Source organism: Dermacentor variabilis, chromosome 10 (assembly GCF_050947875.1).
Source record: "Dermacentor variabilis isolate Ectoservices chromosome 10, ASM5094787v1, whole genome shotgun sequence".
NCBI lineage: Eukaryota > Metazoa > Arthropoda > Arachnida > Ixodida > Ixodidae > Dermacentor > Dermacentor variabilis.
The window spans coordinates 119,204,550-119,228,877 of record NC_134577.1 but is presented as its reverse complement, the minus strand read 5'-3'; the positions used below and the strand labels follow the sequence as shown (position 1 = coordinate 119,228,877).

The 24,328-nt window shown below is 46.2% G+C and overlaps 1 protein-coding gene across 2 annotated transcripts in view; it reads left to right on the top strand.

Annotated features, from left to right (window-relative positions):
• LOC142560922 (uncharacterized) overlaps positions 1 to 24,328 on the top strand; it is a 384,720-nt gene that overhangs the window by 42,230 nt on the left and 318,162 nt on the right. For both annotated transcript variants that reach the window (XM_075673344.1, XM_075673343.1), the window contains exon 6: positions 7,279 to 7,558. In XM_075673344.1, the coding sequence (XP_075529459.1) occupies positions 7,279 to 7,558 (280 nt within the window). The remainder of the gene's footprint in view (positions 1 to 7,278; positions 7,559 to 24,328) is intronic.

The following is a 24,328-nucleotide window of genomic DNA, read 5'->3' as shown; positions in this document are numbered from 1 at the left end:
TCAGTCAGGATAGCCAATTGTCCCTACTTCTTCTTTTTTTATTCTACATTATACCAATAAAAAACAAGATTTTCTTTTATAATGCCTGACAACTTGCTTGGACATTCTTCTTTTTTGTGTTCTGGGGCGTTGTTGTAAGCATAAAGGTGGTTGCATTTTTGTCGTGGTTCTAGTTCTCTTGTGTGCCCTAACTGTTCACAGTATCTGTCGGTTTGCTCTCTCTCGGAGGGCCGAGGTTCCACTGGTCTACACAGTTGCTTGTTGCCACAGTTTGGTGACTGGGACATGATCCTGCGACACACTCTTGTAGTAGAGACTGCCATGAACTGGACCGACACTACGAGGGCTCAAGGCCAGAACCCTTCCGAGGAGCGTGGTGAGCCTGCCTGTTCGGCAATTGCCGTCCACCTCCCACAGTACTTGGACCAGCATCCCTCGACGTGGTTTCTTCAAGCCAAATTGTAATTCCAAGTGGCTGGTATATGCTCTCAAGCCTCAAAGTTTCATTATGCATCACAGTGCTCTCACCCGCTACCATTGACGAAGTAGCAGATTTGTTGAACGCCCCACTGTCTATTGCCACCTGCGACAATCTCAAGGGAGCCCTGCTACAGCGCACAGCAGCTTCACAGCGTTCTTGCATACAGCAGCGCTTGTCCGCTAAGAACTCGGTGACTGACGCCTTAGTCAACTTCTTCGCTGAATGAGGCAGCTGTTCGAAGACAACGCGAGATGCATTTATGACACCCTATTGCATGAATTGCTTTTACAATGACTCCCAGCTAATGTGCAGATGGTCCTGGTGACAGCTTTTACCATGGATGTTACCGGACTTGCCGCATTGGCCGACAAAGTCATGGAAGTAACCACGCCAATCATCGCATCCACGACATCGTTTCCAGGTGACAACTGCCCTGCACAACCTTTCGTGCTGATCAGCAGCGCAGTTTCCGCTCGACTCCTTGTGTAAGCGCCTGGAATGCATCATCTGTGCCGCCGAACATCACCACATGTCATCTCGTCGCCCACGCAGCCGTAGATCCAGAAAATCGAGATGCACAGGCACCTGCCATGAAACATCGCCTACAATGCCTGGCGTTTGCTGCTACCGCCGCCGTTTTGGAAACGATGCTCGTCACTGTCGGCATCCCTGCGCTTCGCAGAGAAACAGGCCAGCTGACCTCTTAACGGTGACGAGTGGCCCAGCCCAACACACAAATTGCCTTTTCTATGTGACAGACAGATACGGGACAGCAGTTCTTAATCGACACAGAAGCTGACGTAAGCATGGTTCCCACCCAGTGCTCTGATCGAAAAGCGACATGTGTCGTTATTTGCTAGCCATCAACAGCACCAGCACTCCAGTTTTTTCATTGCGCTCCGTCACGCTAAACCTTGGCCTTTGATGAGCATTCCGCTGGATTTTCAAGGTTGCAGATGTCCGTTGTGCACTCATTCGAACAGAGCTCTTGCACAACTGCCGACATTGAGTCCGAATGAGATGCCGACATTCAACATCGGCATCTCATTGACTCCGTTACCCAGTTGTCTGTTTCCAGCATCCCAGCAACAAGCACATCGCCAATCGCGCCTATTTCTGCCAAGTTGGACTAACTGTTCGCCAAGCTCCTGCACGAATTTCCCACTTTGACGTGCCTGTCGGACTGAATGCAACCGATCCATTACGTGTGCCATAACATTGTCACCTACGTCCCACCAGTTTGTTTCCGACCCCAGCATTTGTGCCCAGAGTTTGTGCGAAGTTCGAACATATGCTGCAACTCGGCATCATCTGCCCTTTCTCCAGTAATTGGGCATCACCACTTCATGCGGTGCCTAGGAAGTGTGGAGACTGGCACCCATGCGGCAATTGCCGGGCACTAAACATTACAGTTCCTGAGTGCTACTCTCTCCTGAACATTCAGGCCTTCACCATAACATTGCACGGTGCGACAATCTTTTCTAAAATCGATCTTGTTCACGCCTATCATCAACTACTGCAGAATACACTCCCAAGACTGTCATCACCACACTGCTCGGTCTTTTTGAATTTCTGCTCATGCCCTTCGGCTTATGGAATGCTGGCCAATGCTATCAGCGTTTCATCGATTCCATCGCTCGAGGCCTGCCTTTTGTTTTTGCATACATTGAGGACCTTCTCATCGCAAGCTCTTCCGCAGAACAACACCTTCAGCACTTGCAGTTGTTTTCACAAATTGTCAGTAAAGGAACTGTCATCAACGCCACTAAGACCGAATTCGGTCGACTGGAACTCGAGTTCCTTGGGCATATTGATGCTAACGGCATTCGGCCACTGCCATCCAAGATTCGCGTCATCGAAGACTTTCCTAGACTGACCACTCGCCAAACTTTGCCAATTTTTCAGGTTCGTCAATTTCTACTGCCAATTCATTCCTGATTGCGCATGACTTGTGGCTCCACTAGATGTTCTCCTAGGAAACAACCTTAAGCAAGGGCCTCAGTGGACTGAAGAGGCCACCAGTGCTTTCACAAGTCAAGTCTGCCATCGCTGATGCCACACTGTGCAGACACCCAATGCCAGACGCGCCCACTGCCATCATGACAGATGCTTCAAACACTGCTGTTGGTGCCATTCTGCAGCAATTCATCAACACTGCTTGGCAACCACTTGCCTTTTTCTCCAAGAAACTGAAGCCTGCGCAGTCCCTCTACAACGTGTTCGGCCATGAACTACTCGTAGTTTACCTGGCTGTCAGACATCGTCGCCATTTTCTTGAAGGCCGTGCATTTACTGTCTTGACATACCACAGGCCCCTTGTGAATGAATGAATGTTTATTTCATCTTGAATACAATTTCAAAAAAAGCTTCAGGACCAAAGGCTTGCATCACCTGACAGGGGCTCCTGTACCCGCAAAATACACATGTATTGTACATCATTTAGTGGCATTTCATTGGCGGTGAGCGAACACACATCACGTTACATATTTTCACACATTGTACATGAGTTTACACAGAAACTTACAACAGTAGAATTTGACAAAAATATTGGAAGTTGGTTTTTAAAATAGACGGCGAAATAATAAACGTTCCTTTTTTCCCCCTTTTCTCTTCCTCTCCCTGTCCACAAACAGTACAGGTTGTACATGTAAATTACAATATTACTCAAATAAGCGAGATGAAAGGAGGTTAACCGAGGGGCCCGATTTTAATTAGTCATATCAAAAGTCATGTCATATTTCTTTTATTAAGCACAAGTAATTTCCCCTATGTTGTCCTTAGTGTCAATGTTTGTTGGCTTCTTATAATAGTACTCAAATGCAGTATACGACCCTGAACATGTATGTATCCACGTAAAAAAGAAAAAAAAGCCATTTTAATATATTTATGTTGCAATAATCACTCTTTTCAAACACTGTGTTAGTAACATTTCCTTCACGTGGTTTTTAAATGCATTTCTAGTGATATTGAAATCAATATTATCTTCTAGCTTATTTAGAATTGTTAGTACTTGATAGCTGGTTGTTTGTTTACCATAATTAGTCCTTGTTCTTAGTGTCCATTTTCTCTTTAGTTTCATATCATAAGGAACTTCAATAATGTTTTCATGTATATATAGTGTATTGTTATGTATGTGCTGTAGTAGTTTAAGATCGTAAACATCATTCGCTTTAAGCATTCTGTATTTCAAGAATAGTGGTAATGTGCTTATTTTATAACATGGTCCCTGATAGTTTTCATAAATGCGTAATATCTTTTTTTGTAGAATAATTAGCCTGTTGTAATTAGTTTTGGTTGTGGGGCCCCGTACCAATATTTCGTTCGATAATCTGGAGCAGAACAGTGAAGTATATATGTTTTGTTTCCACCAGATAGGTGTTAAGTGGGCAGTTCTATACAAGCATCCAACAGATTGTGAAAGATCGGAGGCTAAATTATTAACATCTACATTCCATGCACACAATGAACCATTCGACGAAGTCAAGGGTATGACGGAAGCCTGTCTGGGCAGGATGATGAATACTTAAAAGGAAGAGGACCGGATTCTGAAAATGGTTTAAAATAGATATTTACGTTTCGGCTCCCCCACGGGAGCCTCGTTCACAAACTACTGTTCACAAGATTGTGAACAAGGCTCCCGTGGGAGAACTGAAAGGTAAATATTTTAAAGTATTTTGGTCGGTGTCCGGACCTCTGCCTTTTAAGTAAGAATGGACCATTCGATGTCCTGTCACTCACCCCTGCGAGAGTCAACACCTTTCCTACACTTTAGAGTTTACATGTTTCGTCATATCAAGGCGACCGACAACATTCCAGCGGACGTGCTGAGTCGCTTCAATGTCGTTTCCACGTCAACGTCAGAACCTTTCATCATCGGTGTCAACTTACTTGCCAGTCACCAGTGGGATAACACCGAACTTCGCACCCTCCGCAATTCATCAAATTCACTGAAATTGGAGGACGTCATTTTGACTCCAGATGGTACGTCTGTCGTCTACGACACCTCGACCATACATTCCGGCGTCATACATTCCGACCATACATTCCCTTCGCAAACGTCTATTCGAAACTGTGCACAACTTGTTGCATCCTGGAATACGTGTGACACAGAAGCTCTTTTCCTGTTTTGTTTGGCCTCGGCTAAATGTGCAAGTTCAAGACAGGGTTCACTGCTGTTTGTCTTGTTAATGCCCCAAGATTCAGCATCACCCCATCCTGCCTGCCAAATCTTCTCTTCCACCGGGTGTTCGTTTTGACACTGTGCACCTGGACCTCGTCGGCCCTCTTGCACCTTCAAAAGGTAACTCCTAACTACTGGCATGAATTGATTGCTATACACTGTGGCCAGAGGCGACACCCACATCTGACATCTCGGTGCCCACTGTTGCAGCAGCTTTCATGTCTACGTCGATTGCAAGGTTCGGCTACCCATCCACAATAGTCGCTGATCGCAGTCGGCAGTTTGACTTAGGCACTTTTCAATGAGCTACTCAAGCTTATTGGAACAGCACGTTTTCACACCACTGCTTACCACCCACAGTCAAATGGACTTGTTGAACATTTTCACCAGCATCTCAAGTCCTCCCTTATAGCGCCATGAGTCACCGGAAAAGTAAGTTCTACATTTGCCTTTTTTTTCTACTTGGCATTAGAGCTGCACTCAAGAGCGACCTAGGTTGCTCCTGTGCTGAGCTAGTCTACGGAACTCACTCACGCCTTCCATGCGATTCCTTTACCGCCACAACCAAAACACCCATGCCATCACCTGGCGACTGCGTTGCCGAACTGCAAGCTTTCTCACTTCGCAGCAACTCGCTGAACTAAGGTGCCCCAACGACTCCCATTGGTGAGTGAGCGATTGCACTGGCATTGAAAAAATGGAGGAGGCGTTTGCAGCCACACTACTCCAGACCATATACTATTCTCGAGTGCCGTCCGACTTTTGTTGGGAATGTCGACGGCCGACCAGACACAGTTGCCCTGAAACGCCTCAAGCTCGCTTACATTGAAGAATTCTCGTTGTCGACACCACCAGTGTGCAACGCAACCCTGCTGCATCCCTCGACACTGCCTCCATACGCGACCCCCAAGACACGCCGTCACATGGATTTTCCATCGCTGTTGACCTCTTTAGGCTTGTAGCACAGCTCAGAACGAGCAAAAAGGAAGGTGGAAAGGATAATGAAAAGTAACTGAAAACAGGGTGAGCACTAACTTCCAACTGATGGTCAGAAGGCTACTTATACACTTGGCGAACCATGTGACACGAAAAGACAACACAAAACCAAGCAACAAAACCAAACGTAACCACGCGAAAAATAGAACATATTCTGACAGCCCGTGGCGGCAGTCCCAGATACGCCAATTCATTGCTTGATAACGATAATGAAGGTGAGCTTACACATGCATGGCCAAGACCTATGATAGCTTTTACTTCAATGATTTCCTTTGTAAGCTGACTGATTACGACCTAGAATGACGCATTCTTTCTAAAAAGGGTTTGCAACCACATGTTTTGCAGCGCTACGCAAGTCCTTCCTTTTTGCTTATTCTGAGCTGCGCTGCAAGCCTAAAAAATTCATGAAATACCAACTCGCCCAAACTGCTACGCTTTTCCACCGCTCGTTGAACTTTGCTCATCTCTAGGAGGGGAGCCTTCTGTAGCAGCAGCATCAGTGTCACATCAGAATGACACAGATGCTCACATCCACATGTGGCCAGTGCTACTTCCATATGGTGGCACGGGTCAGCGTTTGTGGACATTAAGGAAATGCTACACCAGGCGATCAGTTGTGTCCGTTTTCTCTCTCGGAAGGCTGAGGCGCCGTCTACGCGGTTGCTCGTCGCCACACCTCTATCCATATCGGTAGAATTGTTAGTCAGGCCACTGTACTGCACCTTTCTTGTAAATCGCAACACGGTAGGCCTAAAATATTTTTTTCAACTTTGTTGTACATATAGACTGGTGGCTCCTGGTACTGACAAGGTCGGTCGTCAACGCTTTATCCATGTCTGAAAGATCAGTCTGCGACTGGTGTATATTATTAGTATGTTCTGCCAGAACTCATCTTTGATCAAGAGAGATACTGCAGTGAAAGCTGAGGACAGTGGAGTGATCAGTGAAAATGGGAAAATACATAGGTCAGCATTCAGGTGTAAAATCACGCTTGCATGGATTAAGCATCACATGCATTTAGGTGACATTTTAACTGAAATTGAGAATTGGCGTTAGCCCTTGTAATGCGTAGAAGAGGTAACCTTTGGTCTATTAGAGTGGCATCCAGAATGGGTACCAATGGAACAGACAAGCACTTGGCAACATTGGGCAATTGGGTGGAATTATGTGATGAAGTTCACAGGTGATTTTTGCCTACTGGAGGACAGGACTGCTTGGAGATATTTGGGGGAACAAGTTATTCTATATTACAGGTGAATGTTTTGGCTGCTGCATTCTGCTTGAAAGAAGACAAGAGAACAGCAAGAGTGGTCAACAACTCTCAATAGGCATATGTGGGAGCCATGGGGTTAGCATTCTAAGTGGCAGATAGAAATAATTGCTCAATCAATTCATTTGAAGCGCCTAGAACTACTCTTCAAATTAAGCACATAGTGGCACAGTCAGTGGTAGTAATAAAACAATAAACACTGATGCTAAAAACAAAACAAATATGTCTAGCCCACCTGTATTCATTTGCAAGAAAGCCAGCTGTGCCATGAAAAAGCTCTGGCTTCGCATCTAGCACAGTGCTAAGACTCCTTGCGAGGCCCTCTGCAGTGTGGTTGCTGGCACTGTGCAGCCACCCTCCAAGGCGGAGGAAGAGGGGGCCCTGCTGGGGCAAGTGTCGGAAGCCTTTCGCCTTGGTGTGGAAGTGCTGCGCTCGTCACTGGAGGTGGTTGACCTGCACCAGGACTCTGAAGATGATGACGACTCGGATGAGGACACCCGCTTCCGCCATGCAGAGGAGACCCTCCTGCGGCCTCTTGACCCATACCTGGCACGTCCCTTGCCCCTGCTCATTGGCTCTGCCCAGTTCCTCAGGGACGACCATGTTGGCCTTGGGGAGCTGCTCAGTGAAGGTACTCTTTCTATATTCTTATTCTCAGACTTTCACTTATAGTGCTTATGGTTCACAGCATTCATTGATGATATGAGTAGTGGCGACATCTACAAACATGTAGAATGTTTGTATCAATAATTATATGTGAGCACATGGAATGGTGTTGAGTAGAGGTAGTGCCTTGCAGGCCACTACATTGCTAAGGCTCTGGAACTGGCAGAAGTAAAAAAATGCAGCTGCAAGTCAGTGGAGCTGTATTAGTCCAGGTGCAACCAAATTAGGAAGGTCCACTGAGCCTAAAAAAGACGCTTCCTTGCCAGAGCAATAATTGGCCCTCCTGGCACAATATTTGGCCACTGCCTTCCTCACGATTCTTGCAGTTGGCCTTCAGTCTCCAGCAGCTGCTCAACAGCTGACCGAGACAGGTGATGTTACAGAGGTTCCTAAGAATCTCTGGATCTGAACAGGGCACTACTGGAAAATTATCCTGGCAACATTCAACACGTGAACCCTCTCTAGTGAAACTAGCTTAAGAGGGCTCCTTAAGGGATTATCCAGTTTTGCATGGGCTATCATTGGGCTTAGTGAGGTTAGAACAGGGGAGGCATATAGTGCTGACTTAATAGGCATGTCCTCTGCCATCGAGGTCTTCCAGATGAGAGAGAATACATGATAGAATTTTTAATTTATAAGGGCCTAGCGGGCACCATCGATGAGTTCTACAGCATTGATGAGAGTAGCAATTGTCATACAATAAAGCTAAATATGAGATATAAATTATAGGTAGTAACATCAAATGCCCCAACGTCCAATCATGATGATGAAGTAGAATGGCTAGTCAGGACGTTGAATTAGCAATGAGAAAGACGAACATGACCTCAATGTACTGCAGTCATGGGTAGCCTACTTGTACATTATATAACTTGACTGGTGCAACGTATCAAGGGCAGGGTTCCCACCACCTGCTAGGCCTAACCAGCACCACTTTCCCAGGAATTGGTGACTGCAGTTGTGGTTTGTCGCTGAGCCAACAAAATGCAGCAGTCATACACTTGCAATGTCGAGGGATTGCCTCAACAAAGAGAGACAACTTTATTCGTCAGAATGGGGAGCTAATTCGTGGGCTCATCCGGAAGGATAGGTGGCCGCCAGGTGATGTGTGACAGCGACCTCTTCGGCTCACTCCACAGCTCAGAGTTGCACGTCCAAGCTGGAGCTAAGCAGCACTTCCTCCCATGATGGTGAGGGAGAGGCCAGGAGATTGGGGGCAGGGGGGTCCTCCTCACAGTCCCAGACGATGTGACCAAGTGTAGCTAGCTCGCCGCACAGGTGACAGTACAGACTTGCTCTATCTGGGTAAATATGCGAGTATACGCAGGTGTTCGGGTATGAATGTGTCTGTAACCTACGCCTGGTGACCTCCTGATGCTTTTTTAGTTTACTGTTTGGTGCGGGCCTAGTGTGTCATATAAGACGGTAATATTGACTTATGTCATGATATGAGTGCAGGACTTCGTTTGAGGTCTCCGGTTCCGGCAGGCCCTCCGCTCGGCTGATGAATCCTCCAGCATGTTGGTGGGCCGCTTCGTTCCCTGGATTCCCCGCGTGAGCCAGGGTGCATATCGACTCTATTGAGCATGGTTCTTCTCTGTTGTATAGTGACTGTAGGAACTTTAGTGTAGTCTGTGGCACTATTCCTCGCGCAATGTTTGATGGCGGTTTTTGAGTCACTCATAAGTATACAGTCGTCTGTTGAGGCCATGGCCAACACGATGGCGGCTTCTTCTGCTTCGGTGGGGTGACTGCGCGTAGAGAGCTTGAAGCTGTCTGTGCCTTGAGTCCTGGGCCTGGAACAGCGCTAATGGTGTAGGTGTGGGGTTGATCAGAGTACTGGGCTGCGTCGACGTACGCTACGGTTGAGTTGGCCCCATACATCTTGTGTAGGGCCTGGGCCCTCACTCTTTTGCCATCGTGGTGGCTGGCAAGTGTGCTTTTGGGCAGCGATTTGATGATGAACATGCGCCTTATGTGTGGTGGGATGGTGGTGGGGTCCACTGCCCATCGGGGATGCTCTGAGGCCCACTCAAGCAAGAATCTAGCGGCCGGCCTTGCTACCTTGGAGACAGTGAACCTGTGATGTGTGGTGTGTTTCAATGAGTTCATCGATGATGTTGTGAACTCCCAGTTGAAGTTTCTCTGTGGATGTGTGTCTTGGTAAGCCGAGGGCTACCTTGTATGCGTGTTGTGTAGTGCAGTCGAGGTGAGCTTGTTCTGTCTTCTGTAACTGAAGGTATGGTAGTGCATAGGTGAGACGGCTGACGAAAAAGGCATGGACTAGTTGGAGCAGGTCCTTCCCCTTCATGCCTTGCTTATGCACGCCCACTCAGTGTAGCAGTCTCGTGGTCTGGTTCAGTCATCTGGAGCCAGTCAATGGTGATGCCATTCTGCCAGTTCTGCTGTAGTATCATGCCCAGTACTCGCATGTGCTCGATGTGGGTGACTGGCTGCCGGTTTACGCTTATCGTGATGGGAGGTGGGGGTGACTTGTGCTTGCTTCGGTTTGGCCGGATCAGGAGGAGTTCCGACTAGTGCTGGGAGCTCTCTAGTCCTGCTGCATTCTCGTGTTGCATGACGATGTCGGTGGCATGTTGGAGCATTTCTTCAACTGTGCCATCCAACCCTTCACACGTCCAGAGCGTGATATCGTTGGCGTATAGCATGTGTCTGAGTACCGGGACTTCATTCACTTTCAGAGCCAGGGTGCGCATTGCTAGATTGAATAGGAATGGTGACAAGACTGCGCCTTGTGGCGTGCCTCTTTCCCTGAGCCAGATTACTAGCGAGCACAGGTCCCCGACTGCGAGCTCGACCGTCCTGTCTGTGAGGAATGACCGGATATAGTTGTAGGTTCGTTCGTCGGGTTGCAAGTCAGCTAAGCTCTCGAGCACGGCCGCTTGGAGCACGTTGTCAAAAGCCTTATGGACGTCCAGGCTTAGTAGAGCTTTCGTGCTCGAACCACTGTCTCGATGTAAAAGGTTGTGGTGTAACTGAAGGAGGTCGTCCTGGGCAGACAAGTGTGCTCGAAAACCAAGCATCGTGGGTGGTAGGAGATAGCGTTCCTCTGCAAAGATCTGTAAGCGATAGAGTATTACATGCTTCATGAGCTTGCCTAGACAGGAGGCGAGTGAAATGGGGCAAAGATTTTCTAAGTTTCTTGCCTGGTTTTGGTGTGAACCCCACCCGTGCATGTTTCCACTTGGGAGGTAAACGGCTGGAGCGCCAGCACTCGTTCATGTATTCGGTTATTGCTCCCACTGACTTTGGGTTGAGGTTACGCAGCGCCTTGTTCGTAACCCGTTGGGGCCTGGAGCTAACGGCGTGCGTAGTGCAGCGTAGACCTCTGCCTCCAAAATATCAGCATCCAGTTGTTCATAGGGAGCTCTGACGTAGTGTGGCATGAGCATGTTACTCGGTCTCGAGGTGTTAATGTTCCGGCTGGCGAGCTCCGCTAGCAGCTCCTCGTCGATGCCAGGATACTGGTGTATTAGTTGTGTATGCTTCTGGCATGCCACCGACTTGGTGTTGCCGGGATCCAGTAGGTATCGCAGCAGGTGCGATATCTTCTTGCAGCCCAGCTGGCCGTTGAGGCTGTTGTAGATCTGGCCCCACTGCTAATGTTCCACTGTAGAGGTGTGAGCTTCTATCTCCCGTTCGAGCTTCGCTATGCGCCATCGCAGCTTGTTATTGTGACGTTGATGTTCCACCTGCACGTGAGGCTTTCGGCGCTTCCCACATGTGCAGGAGGTGGGAATCCCTCGATGGCTGCTCTTGAGGTGCCGCCATTTCGTATGTCATGGAAGTCATGTCACGGCCCAGTAACCTGATCCATTCATTGAGATCCAATATGAAATCAGGTGCAGTTTCTTCGCATAGTTGACGGAATTTATCCCACTTTGTATTGCGGGTCGTGGCCATCTTAGCCCTGCTGGCAGCCGTTTCAAAAGTCAGTGACAAAATGTAATGATTGCTGCCAACTGTGTGGCCTGTGCTCTGCCAGTGGGCACCCGGTGTGTTCTTGCAAAGAGAGAGGTCTGACGTGGTGTCTCTGCACACACTGTTACCGACCCGTGTAAGTTGTGGGTCATTGAGGATAGTAAGACCTACATCTTGCGTGGCCTCCCATAACCGGGTGCCCTTGCGATCAGGTTTTGGGTGACCCCACTCTGGGTGGTTGGCATTGAAGTCACCCAAAATCACTAGTTGTGCTCCTTTGGCCAACAGGGACACTTTGTGGAGGACTAGCGGAATGTCAGCGCCCTTATCTCATGGTGAGTTGTAAATGCTGAGGACGAAGAGCAGGCTGTCTCCCTTTCTCCTCGGCAGTATTTCAAGGAGTGTGTGTTGGATGTCTGTGCCCTCAAATTCGTGTTGTGTGGCTGTAAGGTTGTGGTGCACAAGGAAGGCCATGTTGGGATGAGGCCTGTCGGCCGGGCTTAGCTGATTGCATGGAGTATACCTTGGTAGTCTTATGGGAGTGTTCATCTCTTGGAGAGCTTTGTGTGTTGTGTTGGATGTGAAGCTTCAAGTGCCCCCGCTTAGTGTTGTAGCTCCTGCAGTTCCACTGCCATCGTGGAGCCATGTTGCATTGGTGTCTGTGTGGGGGCCTGCCTGGCGGGCTGGTGTTGGTGTATAGCTGGCTTCTTACGGATTTCCTCTAGGATGTAGTTCTGGCTGGTGTCCATTGCTTCTTGTAGTGCAGTGAGCTGTGTGCTGTGTTTAGCTTGTGTTGCCTCCACAGAGCTCTTGAGTGTAGTGTATATCGTGTCCATGTATAATGCTTGAAATTCCTGGAGATTTGTGTTTGAGTTGATTGATCACATTAAAACACACCTCCAGCTTAGTTTCTAGGGGATAGATGGCTGCCGTAATGGCTGTGGCAATGTCCGCTTTGGCATGGAGTGAGGCAGTGGATATGGCCGCCCTACGTTTGTTTGAGGCTTGCAGCTGTGATGCCGTGCTAGTGGAAGCAGGGGAGTATTCCTGTGTTTGTGTGTGGGTGGATGTGTGCGAGGTGAGGGCCCTGTTGACCTTAGCTTTAAGGGATTGGATATAGCTAGTTAATTTAGCTATCTGGGACTGCTGAGCAGAGATTTGGGCTTGCTGGACCAAAATATGGGCTTTCAAAGTGGAATTCTTGTTTGCCATCTCCCTCACCTGTGAGCTGGATGCCAGCGACATTGGGGATTCCTGTTGCCAGGCCACCATTTTGAGTGCATCTCCGGGGCCTCAGCTGGACGAGCGGTGCCAGCTTGCTGAGGGTGATCGTTGGGTTGAGCAATATCTGGTGTGGTGCGTGCGGGTCCGGGACCTGCTGGCTCAGCATTTAGGTTGGCCGTTAGAGTCGAGCAATGAGAATGATGCCGACTGGGCTCGGAGGCACGGGGAGCGGCTGCTGGAGGTGCCGCGGCGGGACGCACTGCACCAGAGGGCCTAGCCAGTGCGTCCTGATTCCTGAATGGCAAGGCTTAAGTTTAGAAAGAAAATAGATATTAACACAGGGCTGTGACAGGGCTGTTCACTGTCACCGCTTTTTTTCATATCTGTGTAGGAGAATTGAAATGAAGTTATAAAACAGTAAAAATAGGTTTTAAAGTCTGACAGCATGGGAAAAATCCTACGGGCCTGGCTATGTTTCACACGTCTGTGAGGCCGTGTGTGCTGTCCTAGCAAGAGGAGACTCATGGGCCGCGTGCACATCAAGCAGTGCTTGATTTTGAGCATGAATTGCAGTGTATGGGACAAAATTGCCCGCTTATGCACTGTCACACATGGATGGCATGTAAACTTCCAGCGAGGGTTTTGAAACAGGTTGTTGAAGCGATAAATGGAAAAAAAACTTCTTGATTAATCAAGAGAGGGGAAAGGGGATAAGGGAAGGGGTAGGGAGGGAGCAGTTGGGTGGGCCCCTTTTGCAATGCTAGTGATTCCGGCTACCCGCTCCGCCTGGTCCCAGAGGCCCCTTTGGGCCCTCAACCCCGGCTGGCCAAGGAGCAACTCCATGCAGCGGTCCATGGCCATCGCTGCCACATGTGATATGGGAATGCACGAAAAGACCCCAGGAAGCAAACTTACCGGAGATACTTACCTACAGTAGGTTGTTGTGGTTTCCGAATCATGCTGAGGTGCCGGGAGTCACCGCTGATGTTGTATCACACTATGATCAACTAAAGATGATAAACACTATTAATAATGAAACACTGGTTGCCTGCCTTAAGGCTCGGTTTGGCTGGCGAAGCACAAGCACCATAATAAGTACTTGACACGGTGCTTGTGGGCCAAGGTGGTGAAAATTGTGGTGCACAGTGCTGCCGTAACAGGCTAGGGTTCAGAATTTTATCCGGTTGTCGTACAGGGCGCTTTCAATCGCAGTTGAGCCCCATCTGTATCAGATTTCTCAATCACTTCTTTTGTGCAAGTCAAGAACAAACTTTTCTCAAACTAAAACATGAATATTTTCCTCAAAGGTGACCTAGCACCACTCTGCTGCGCGCAATAAACCGCTCACCTGTGTATCGTATGGCTGCTTGCACTTACCTTTGTCACTCGTGTGTGGCCTCAGAGACACATAAGCTCGCATATATGCTTAGTGAAATGCATATCACATGCTCCATGTGATTGGGCCTTTAGCTTCTCGCATAAAAGAATGGAGCAGTGGTAAAGCAACAGCTACTAGGCACATATTGAACTGTATAATAATATCTGGCAGCAGAGTCTCAGCGAGAAACTTGGATTCACATTAATGTACAAAAAGTTGGATTTCATGCTTCTTTAATAGCAAAATAATACATATTTATATGGTGTACGAAAATTCGGAACGTTCGAATATTATCGAATATTATGTTTTTAATGTTCGTATTCAGTTTGGAAAACGGATATTTGAAATGTTCGAATGTTCGGTTGGATAGGAATAGGCGAATGAAATCAAATATACTGCTGGCAGTGTGGGAGCAAACACAGTTCTTAGCACTTGTTTCCATCTAATCTAAGAGTGTTGGGGCCATTTTGTGCTGAATTTTGTGATTATTTCGTTCTGCTACTGCTAGCGAAATTTTACCTGTAAAGCACACTTAGCCACTAAACGTCTAGATATTGCGAGAAAGCCGCACTTTCAGTAGCAAGGGGTACGGGTTTGCAGACAGCGAGGGCGCACTTTTCTGTTATTTCATTTGTGGCGCAGCCCCCCCCCCCACCTCATTCTTAGCTTATTGCTTGACAGCAAGTGCGATGAGTGACGACTGGCACAGGGCCAAATGCCTCCAATTTTATGAGCATGGGATGCGGTATAAAAGGCACAGGCTGGCAATCACAGCTACAGGGAATCGCGAAATTTTCCAACATGAGTGAAGTACGCAATGTTTCAGTTTAACGGCTTACTAGTCTAGTTTTCTAACATTTACAGTGTAGTTGCAATGTTCCAAAGTAACAAATTAATCCAACTTGCTAATAAATGCATGTGCATGTCATTAATTTCATATTCGGCTCAATATTTGAAACTGTTTTTGTATTTGATTTGTATTCAAAAATTTTGATATTTGCACACACCTAAGTAATATGTTTCTCCTGCAGTAAATGGAAACAAATATTTGGGAGTGTGAATAAATTAGGGATGAACTTGCTTAAGAACCCACGAAGGTGCGCTTAAATAAAAAGTCAAGCAGCACGCTGCATTACAGGAGTATAGCAAGTATGAAGTATTCTGAGGACCGTTAAAAGGGATTATGGTACTAGGCAGGAAGAAAGAAGTATTTGAGGAGGGGAATTTGTCCATCTGCAACAGCATGCTCCAGCGGTGCAACATCCTCACTGTTTGGAGAGGAGGAAATGCAGTTTTTGTCATAGCACGACAGATGATGCAGCTGGCATGATGCCAGGGTTTACATGCTCTTTCATGGGTACGGTGCACAAAAATTGTGATATCGTCCCATATCTTGTAAATATTTCCAGATTTCAATCAGCAATGTAAGTAAACAGTAGTGATGGACATTTAGCAGCAGTTATTGTTTAGTAGTGCTCAAATGACATGCTGAGCTGCCCCTAAAGCGAGCTACCAACAATATCCCTGTGCAGACAATGTCTGCTGACCCCTCAAATTTCGTGTATGTGTGTATGCGCATGGGTGCATGCATGGGGGCATGCATTGGTGACCTTAGGAGGCAAATCTCTAATTAGTTAGGGTGTAATGTGCTCCAACGAGCAAACTGTTGTGGTTATTTTCATGGTTTGCAGGCATTTTGTCTCTCTTGTTCTCGAGGGCTTCCGCATTGCACTGGCGGCACTGGTTTCTCAGACATGAATTTCACTTTTACAGGCAAGCACATTCCGTCTGTGCCATTTGAGAATGAGGCAGAAATGTGTCATGCTGATCTGCAGCAGTGGCTATGTATCCTGCAAGGAAAAGCTAATTACCTTGATGGTTCTTAGTCACTCGGTACGGTTGCACGTGTGGGCTCATGCATTCCCGAGAGAAGTTTGGGAGCATATGTCTCGTGACTGTGCTCACGAGAAGCACTTGTCAGAGAGCGACATGGAACTAGGGGGCAAAGTCCTTCTAGACAAATCGAACTGGCCTTAGAAGGGTGCTGGTTTGGGCTACTGTAGTTTGTTACAATTCATGATCAATGTTGTGCTTGAGTCTGTCATCCCCCGGTCCTCATTCCAAGTGGTGCGCAAATAACATTGATCAGGTAATGGCTGGTTTAGTTGCCAAACGCCGCCTCATAAATATTTCTGGACTGTCCCAGCTACTTGTCTTCCATTCTAAAAAAAAAAAAAAAAAAGCCAACTGAACGTGACGTCAAGTGTGAAAAGCATGCTAAGACATCATTTCATTTTATTACCTTAAAGGCCCCAATAAATGGGGTTTTAGATAAGGGGTGGCAAGAATAAAAATACGTAGTCACAATGACAGGAAGCTTTTTTACATTTTCAAAGAATTGCGATGGGCACATGATGACAGCAACGTTGCTAGGAAGGCCGTTCTAGTCTGCAGCTGTGCGAGGGAAAAAAGTATTTGAGAACGTGACAGCACGTGAGCCGGGACGGGCAACCTGTAGCCAATGGCTGCTGTGGTGAGATATGCATGTAGGGGGAAGGATATAAGGTGTGATGCGCATAGGGCTATGAAAGAATTTGTGAAACGAAGATAGGCTGGCAATGCGACGGAGCTATAAGGTGGATAATGCGGATGCAGTTTTTAAGGAGGGAACGCTGATATCAAAAGAATGTAACGAGGGAATGAAACGAGTGGCACAATATTGTACAGATTTGAAATCATCAATAAGGTATGCTTGATGAGGATTCCAAATAGGTGATGCAAATTCTAGTTTTGACCTGACAAATGATTTGTAGGCTAATAATTTTACATGTTGAGGAGCATGATATAGATGGCATTTGTGGGATTCTCACCCGTGCTCTTGGGACAAAGGAACGACAACACAGTAGGGCAAACAATCACAAGGGCATTTATTGCACCTTTCATAAACTAATGCCTGCTAGCTGAGTTGCTATCCACAAAACATTCCAATAGGCGCACAACAAATCGCGGAAGTCCGACTCACCGCGACCGGATAAAGAGCAAATATGTTCGCCCCATGCTGGACACCAACGCCTAGTCGTTCGTGCGTACGGTCACGTGAACGGTGTCGCGTTCAAGCGAGACCTCACAAGACGGTCTCGCAGAAGCATGGATCAGTGCGAAAGCTTTCTTTCAACAAAGCTTTCACACCGATCCTGCCATTTTGTGCGTCAACTTGATTGCCGTCTCATCTTGCCAGTCTCGAGTAGCGCCGGTCCTGTCATTTGTGTTCTTCTGTCCTGATATATTGCGCCGTGCTCCTTACTCATTCAAGCATGAACCAACTAGCCCAAGCAAGAGTTTCACTTAAGTATATTTCTTCTACATTGGGCCCTGTCTTTCAACGAAGCTTTCACACTGATCCTGCCATTTTGTGTGTCGACTTGATCGTCGTCTCAACTTGCCAGTCTCGAGTGGCGCCGGTCCTGTCGTTTGTGTTCTTCTTCTGTCCTGGTCACTTTGCACATTGCGCCTTGCTCCTTACTCATTTGAGCTGTGGGGGACCAAGAAATCGTGGATGAGGAGCCCTTAGTTGCACGAAGGTCAGTCAGGGTGCAGAAGCTCGGTGCAGTGTGGAATAAAGCAGCGTGAGAAATTCACTAAGCCCGAGACTCGTGCAGCTGACGTAGAGTAGTCGGTGCTGGGAAGTCTTTCACTGCCTCTATGTGAAAGGACAATGGACGAATTCCTAGTGCCGAGATGGGGTGGCTCAGAAATTCGAGCTCGGAACACCTGAAGACACATTTCTGGGGGTTGACAGCCAGGCCAGATTGTTGAACTTGTTGAGTTAGCAGAGGTGATGCTCATGATCTTGTGGAGTTAAACTCATGACGAGGATGTCATTGATGTAGGCAAATATAGAAAGGAGGCCACGTGTTACCTCGGCAATGAATCTTTGGCACATTTGAGCTGCAGTGCATAGCCCAGAAGGCATACGTACATACTCAAATAGGCCAAAGGGTGAAGTAATGGCTCTCTTAGGGATATTGGCAGGTTTAACGAGGATTTGGTGATACACCTTGACAAGGTCCACTTTGCTAAAGATCTTGGATACTTCCAAGTGACCTGTAAAATCTTGGATGTGTGGAAGGGGATAGCTATCGTGGACCGTGTGAGCATCGAGCACCTAGTAGCAGCCACATGGATGCCAGTCACCTGATTCTTTCTTGGGCTCCAGATGGAATGGCGATGCCCAAGTGCTTGACAAAGGATGAGTAATGCCCAGCTGGAGCATGGTATCGAATTCCTGTTTAGTAATGACCAGACGCTCACCGTAGAAGTGGCACGGATGAGCTGTGACGGGTGGATCACGAATGACGATGTGGTGGGTTACGCTTTGCTTGAGTGGCTGATTTAAATTGGGTGCATGCGTTAAATAGGAGGATGTTTCCTGAAAATCAGAAAATCAAGTTGTTGATTGAAATTGTGGTGTCATCTCCCGTCGGTCCTTGTTTGCTGGCACTAAATATGCTTTCCAAGTCACTTTACCAACCCGCCCAACAAATGGCAATGCTGATTTAAATTGCTGGGCCTCATGAGTTCAGGAAGGTCTTTGAGGATTATAGCGTACGAGCATGGTGGGATCAGTGTGCAGGTACAAGTGCAGAATGCTAGGAATGCAGAGGTTGCAAAGTAAGTGGTGCAACCGAGACGTCTCCGAGGTGATGTTACGCAGATCAAAGATGGCTTCGACCTGGGCAAACCAAATCTGTGGGTTCTTGCACCAAGAATGTGGATTTAGCAGAGCTGGAGAGCTGCAACATCTCGTGGGTGCGAGGCAGCATCAGGCAGAAGGTTGCCTGAGGGTGGTACGTTTCTGGGGTTTGTCATCTCTTAGGCCGGAGTCATCACTGTCGGGAACTGAGGAGTTGCAGCGGAGCATCAGAACAAGAGGACCAGCATAACAGGCTTCTGGAACAGCATTGCCCGTGCCGTGCTTGCGCATCGAGCATGCGCTGCCCATCTTTATTTTCTCGTCTTTTGCAACCGACACCAAGACATCGGCTGAGAGTGCCGATCTTAGTGTCCCTGCGTTGCGGTGTCGGTGGGCACTACAACACCATCCATGCTTCTTTCTAGCTGCATAACACTGTACCCTACCGTGTTGTCCATCAAGACGAGAGAATTCACCGTCCGCATCAAAGACAAGGACGTCCACGTCTCCGTTGACAGACTGACGCCATCATACATTCTTTCCAACGAACCACCAATGCCCAGTGGCACTCCAGTAGTCTATCACCCCTTGAAATGTTCACCCTCATCATACACCACCAGTTCTATATGCTGGGTGCACTTCATCAGCTTCTGTCCACCCTGAGGTCTCTCTACTTTGTGTGGCGGTCATGTCACGATAAACTATCACTGAAGCTGCACTCAAAGCTCTACGAAAGCCTTCACCGCATACAGTAATTCATGCCTTCCACATCTGCACACATCATCGTCCTCAGTAACAGCAACATGTACATGCAAGCAGCCTGCGTGCCACAGAAAAGCCACTGCTTACCATACGGATTACTCAACCAGACTTGCTGTGCAGTTCATGGATTGCCGGATCGCAGCTGCAGCTGCTGCTCCCCTAGGGCACTGCTGTCATGCATTTTATATTCATTATTTTCTCAAGGAATAAACCAGCATATGTTGGTATTCTGTGTTGGGATCCGTCGCTTCGCAATCCCATAGTCATGGCTTGAAGTAAACTGAAGAGCAGTAGTATACAATGAAACCTCGTTTCTACGAACACCACATTAACAAACCTTTCAGGTTAACAAAGTTTTGAGAGATCCCCTACTGTCTTCTTATAGTTTTAATGTAAAGATTTTTCAGTACTACGAACTTCAGAATACCGAACTTTTCAGAATAACGAATGCTATTCAGTTTTCTTGTCATGTCAATGCCTCAGTACAACAAACTAATAATCCAAAATCTGGGGATTCTTATATTTCCGCGTATCCTTCACAGCAGACGAAACAGCAGACTAGCAAACGACAAGGCGCAGATAGCGGACGGCACGGCACATGGGTTCTGAGAACCTGAGACGGCACCCGAGAAAAACAAATGGGGGCGAGCAGAAATTATTTTTTTTTAAATCTATTGCGGAGTAGACGACTCATCAGGTTTTCCGAGCACATGCTGTGTCCAGAAAAGTGTCACCTAGCAATGGAGGTGTGTCTCTTCCTTCTTTCTGTGTGCACCTCTTTCATTCATTCTTCTTTCTGCAGCTGTACTAGCTATGCACATGGAGAAATGTAACCTCCATACTCGCGGAGATGCCGCACGGTCACACTTTGCATTTTCTGGACGGTGTCATTTGCGTGCACTTGTGCTTTGGCATAGTTCAGGTGTCCGCCTCAAGCAAAACAGTTCCAGTGTCCGTGGTAGTGAATGGGAAAAACAAACAAATGGCAAGAAACATTGCACTTTGGAGGCGACATGGAGCTACATTTTTGTCCATATTTTTCTCAAGGCTAGAAAGCACAAAGTAACATACTATTTTACGAGAGGACATATGGAGGATAGCAAATGGTGATTTGCAATGGTGGAAAAGTCCTAGTAAACTGGCTGGTAGACATGCAGTACAGGAGGTAAGACAAAAAAAGAGCATAAAGCATCGTTGGTGAATAGAATAGCAGTGCTCCTTATTTGATTTGTGGAGTTCTGGCAGCCCATTTGAGACTTTTTTTCCACCACTTTACATGTAAATGGAGATGACCCTCAAAGGATAAATAAAGCGAAAATTTCCAAGACATGGATATACATACTAATATAGTAAAAGGTTGAAAGGTTTGACGATGTATTTATTTATTTATTTATTTATTTATTTATTTATTTATTTATTTATTTATTCACAATACCTTACAGGTCCATTGAAGGGCATTGAGTGAGGGGGCAAAAGTAATTACATGACAGAAAAATAGCAAAGTGTAACATCATTATACAATATTAACACGCAACAAATTCAGGTTATCGCGGTATGTTTCACAGTCAGAGATGGATACAATGTGATCCAGGATTCCGTTTCAATGTGCAATAGCTGTAAGTGGTGGTGATGAGCTGAATGCCTGCATTTGACCGTGAGTGCGCATGAAACTAAGTGCGTATTCCTTTAGACTTATATTTAAAAGAACCAGCACTGAAAGATGAGGCCGTAATGAAAGGGTTGATGATTTGCTGTGGATTGATGCAGTTAAACCTGAATGTAACGAAGTCGGTAAAATCGGCAATTTGTTTCATTCTATCAAAATTTCCCTCTATTGAAATCGGACCTTTTATGCAAATAAGTACAGTTACCGATCAATTTTTTTTACATGGAAAGGGGCTCCAAAAGTTTCCAAATTATTGGGCAGTTGGAAAAAGCAAACTTGAATGAGAAAACAATTCATTTTGATAAATTTGGGAGTCGCCGTTGAATGATAGTTTCATGCCACGTACATTGACAATATCTTCTCGATCGTACGAATTAAGCAAGGCCGGCCACGCTTTCGCGTGCACTTCGCCCCCGCAGCTGATAGCTTAACCTGCACTGGGACAATGCTATCAGGAAAAGTGGCGGTAGCAGGGAGCGAATGCTTCGTCTGCCTCTCACTCCAACAGGATTACTCAAAATTACAACTCAAGATTACACAACCTCCAATACTAAACACGCAGTGAAATAGCTTACAGGTTCCTGAATATTTGGCTGCGCGTGTTCAAAAACAGATTTTGCACTCGCCGCTGCACTATTCTTGCTCAAATTTTGTAGAATGATCGCATTTTGTTGTCGACTTCGTTTAGTATAACACTTGGCACGATTAGTCGCCTGTTTTTTAAGACAAAAAATGAGCAACTGTTTTCGCCTATGGAAAAAATGACGCCTGAAAAGCCTGCCCTGGCACAGACTTGTGTCGCCACCTGCTGGCAGCAGCAGGAAGGAGCTGCTTCGCAGATGAAACGGCATCTTGAAATCGGCCGTAGCTGCCGGCACTTTTCCCAATAGTTGTGTCCCAGTGCAGGCGACGCTATCAGCCGCGGGGGTAGAGTGCACGCAAAGCATTTGCTCCCCGCTGCTGGCAAAAAGCATAACAAACCATGGATGACTAGGCGTATCTTAAAAATAGTTGATAGAAGGCGTGTATGTTTAAAACACCAAAGAACTAATAACAATCATCACTTTGATATTAGGAACAGCGCCAACTAAGATGATCGCGAGAGGGAGAACGACACAGGACTGTCTTGGTGATCGTCTTAGTGGGCGCTGTTCCTTCCTAATTCAAGTATGCACCATCTAGCCCAAATGAATGTTGTCCTGAATCACTTAAAAAGTTTGCGTGCTGTTACCCATGAGTACAAACAAAACTTAAGGATTGCTAGGGGGTGCTACTTTGATAAACTTGGCAGGGAAATAAAAAGGATTGCCAAGGCATTCTGTCAATATATGAAAGGCTACAGACAGATCCAGCGGGCATCAGCGAAGTTGTTTTTAATAATGAGAAGTTTTTAGATGACATTGAGAAAGCTACTTGCCTAAATAATTAACTTCGTTTGGTATATTTGCCAAAACACAGCTTTAGACCCTCACCATGCACAAGTTCCGTTCCAACTATAAAATCAGTAGAGCTAAACGTGAATGGAATCAAAGCATGACTAAACAAAATTAACGATAATAAGGCAAATGGACCAAGCGGCATTTCTCCTTGAATTCTAAAGCAATGTTCTGAACCAATTTCTCTTTATCTCTACATACTCTACACCAAGTCTTTATCTTCGGGTGCCTTCCTGGATGACTGAAAAATTGCGCACATCGTCCCCACTCATAAAGGTGGGTCGAAAAAAGATGTAAATAACTATAGGCCCATTTCACTTATGTCCATGCCATGTAAATTATTTGAACACTTTTTTATATAAAGAGATAATGACACATTTACTGACAAATAATGTACTGGCTTCACAACAACATGGTTTCCTTAAGGGTCTATCTTGCACAACACAACTGATTGAATTTTATCATGACCTTGTTGTATCTCATATCGACACCGGCGGACAAATTGATTGACTTTTCCTGGACGTTCAAAAGGCGTTTGATACTGTTTCACACCCTTTGCTTTTAGGAAAACTAGCATCACTAAATATCGACCATACAGTTCTAGCTTGGATTGAAAACTATCTATCATTCCGCCGACCGTGGCTAGTATGAATAGGCAAGAAATCCAGTTTCGTAGATATCGCATCGGGTGTCCCACAGGGCTCAGTTTTGGGGCCACTTTTATTTTTGATATATATAAATGACATTTGTTCAGGAATTATGTCTAGTATATGGTTGTTTGCTGATGACTGCATCTCATATAGGAAAATTAGAAAGGAAGCTGATGTTGCACTGTGCTAAGGTGACTTATCATGTGCTCTTGAATGGTATACAAGATGGAGAATGAACTTCAATACTAAAAAATGTGTTCATGTTACTTTTACACGTAAAGACACAAGCTAACCTCTGAGTATATCTTCAGCAATAACATAGTGAAGCTAAAATTATTCTCAGCCAATTGTTCATAGAATGCTCACGTTGACATAGTGGTGGCTAAGACCACTAGGACTAAACATTATACGGTGAAATCAGACACGTGCCGCCTTGTTTGAAATCAACTGCTTACCTAACATATGTTCCACCAATGCTCGAAGACGCTTGTGCTGTGTGAAAGCCTTGGCAAAAGACACCAAGTAGTAGACACCAAGTAGTAGACACCAAGTAGTAGACACCAAGTAGTAGACACCAAGTAGTAGACACCAAGTAGTTTTTCAAGTAGTAAACTTGAAAAAATCCAGAACAGAGAAGCAAGGTTTGTCTTATGCCGGTACTCAGGAACCGATAGCTGTACCAATATAAAAAGTTAAATAGAATGGGAAATTCTTTCCTCTCGGCGAAAAAAAATTGCGACTGAAACTCCTTTATCAAATATTTCATAGTAAATTCGAAAGTAAACATACTTACACAGGCCTCATTAATTTTTTGCTCGTACTGATCATCGTTTCAAGATTCTAGAATACCACGCTACAACTAATATTTATGCTAATTCATATTTTGTTTGTTCCATTAGCAAATGGAATCGCCTATCAAGTCAGCAAGTGTGCTGTGTCAGTGAAGATGTTTTTTTTTAACATTGTAACCCCCCTGCTATAGCGCCT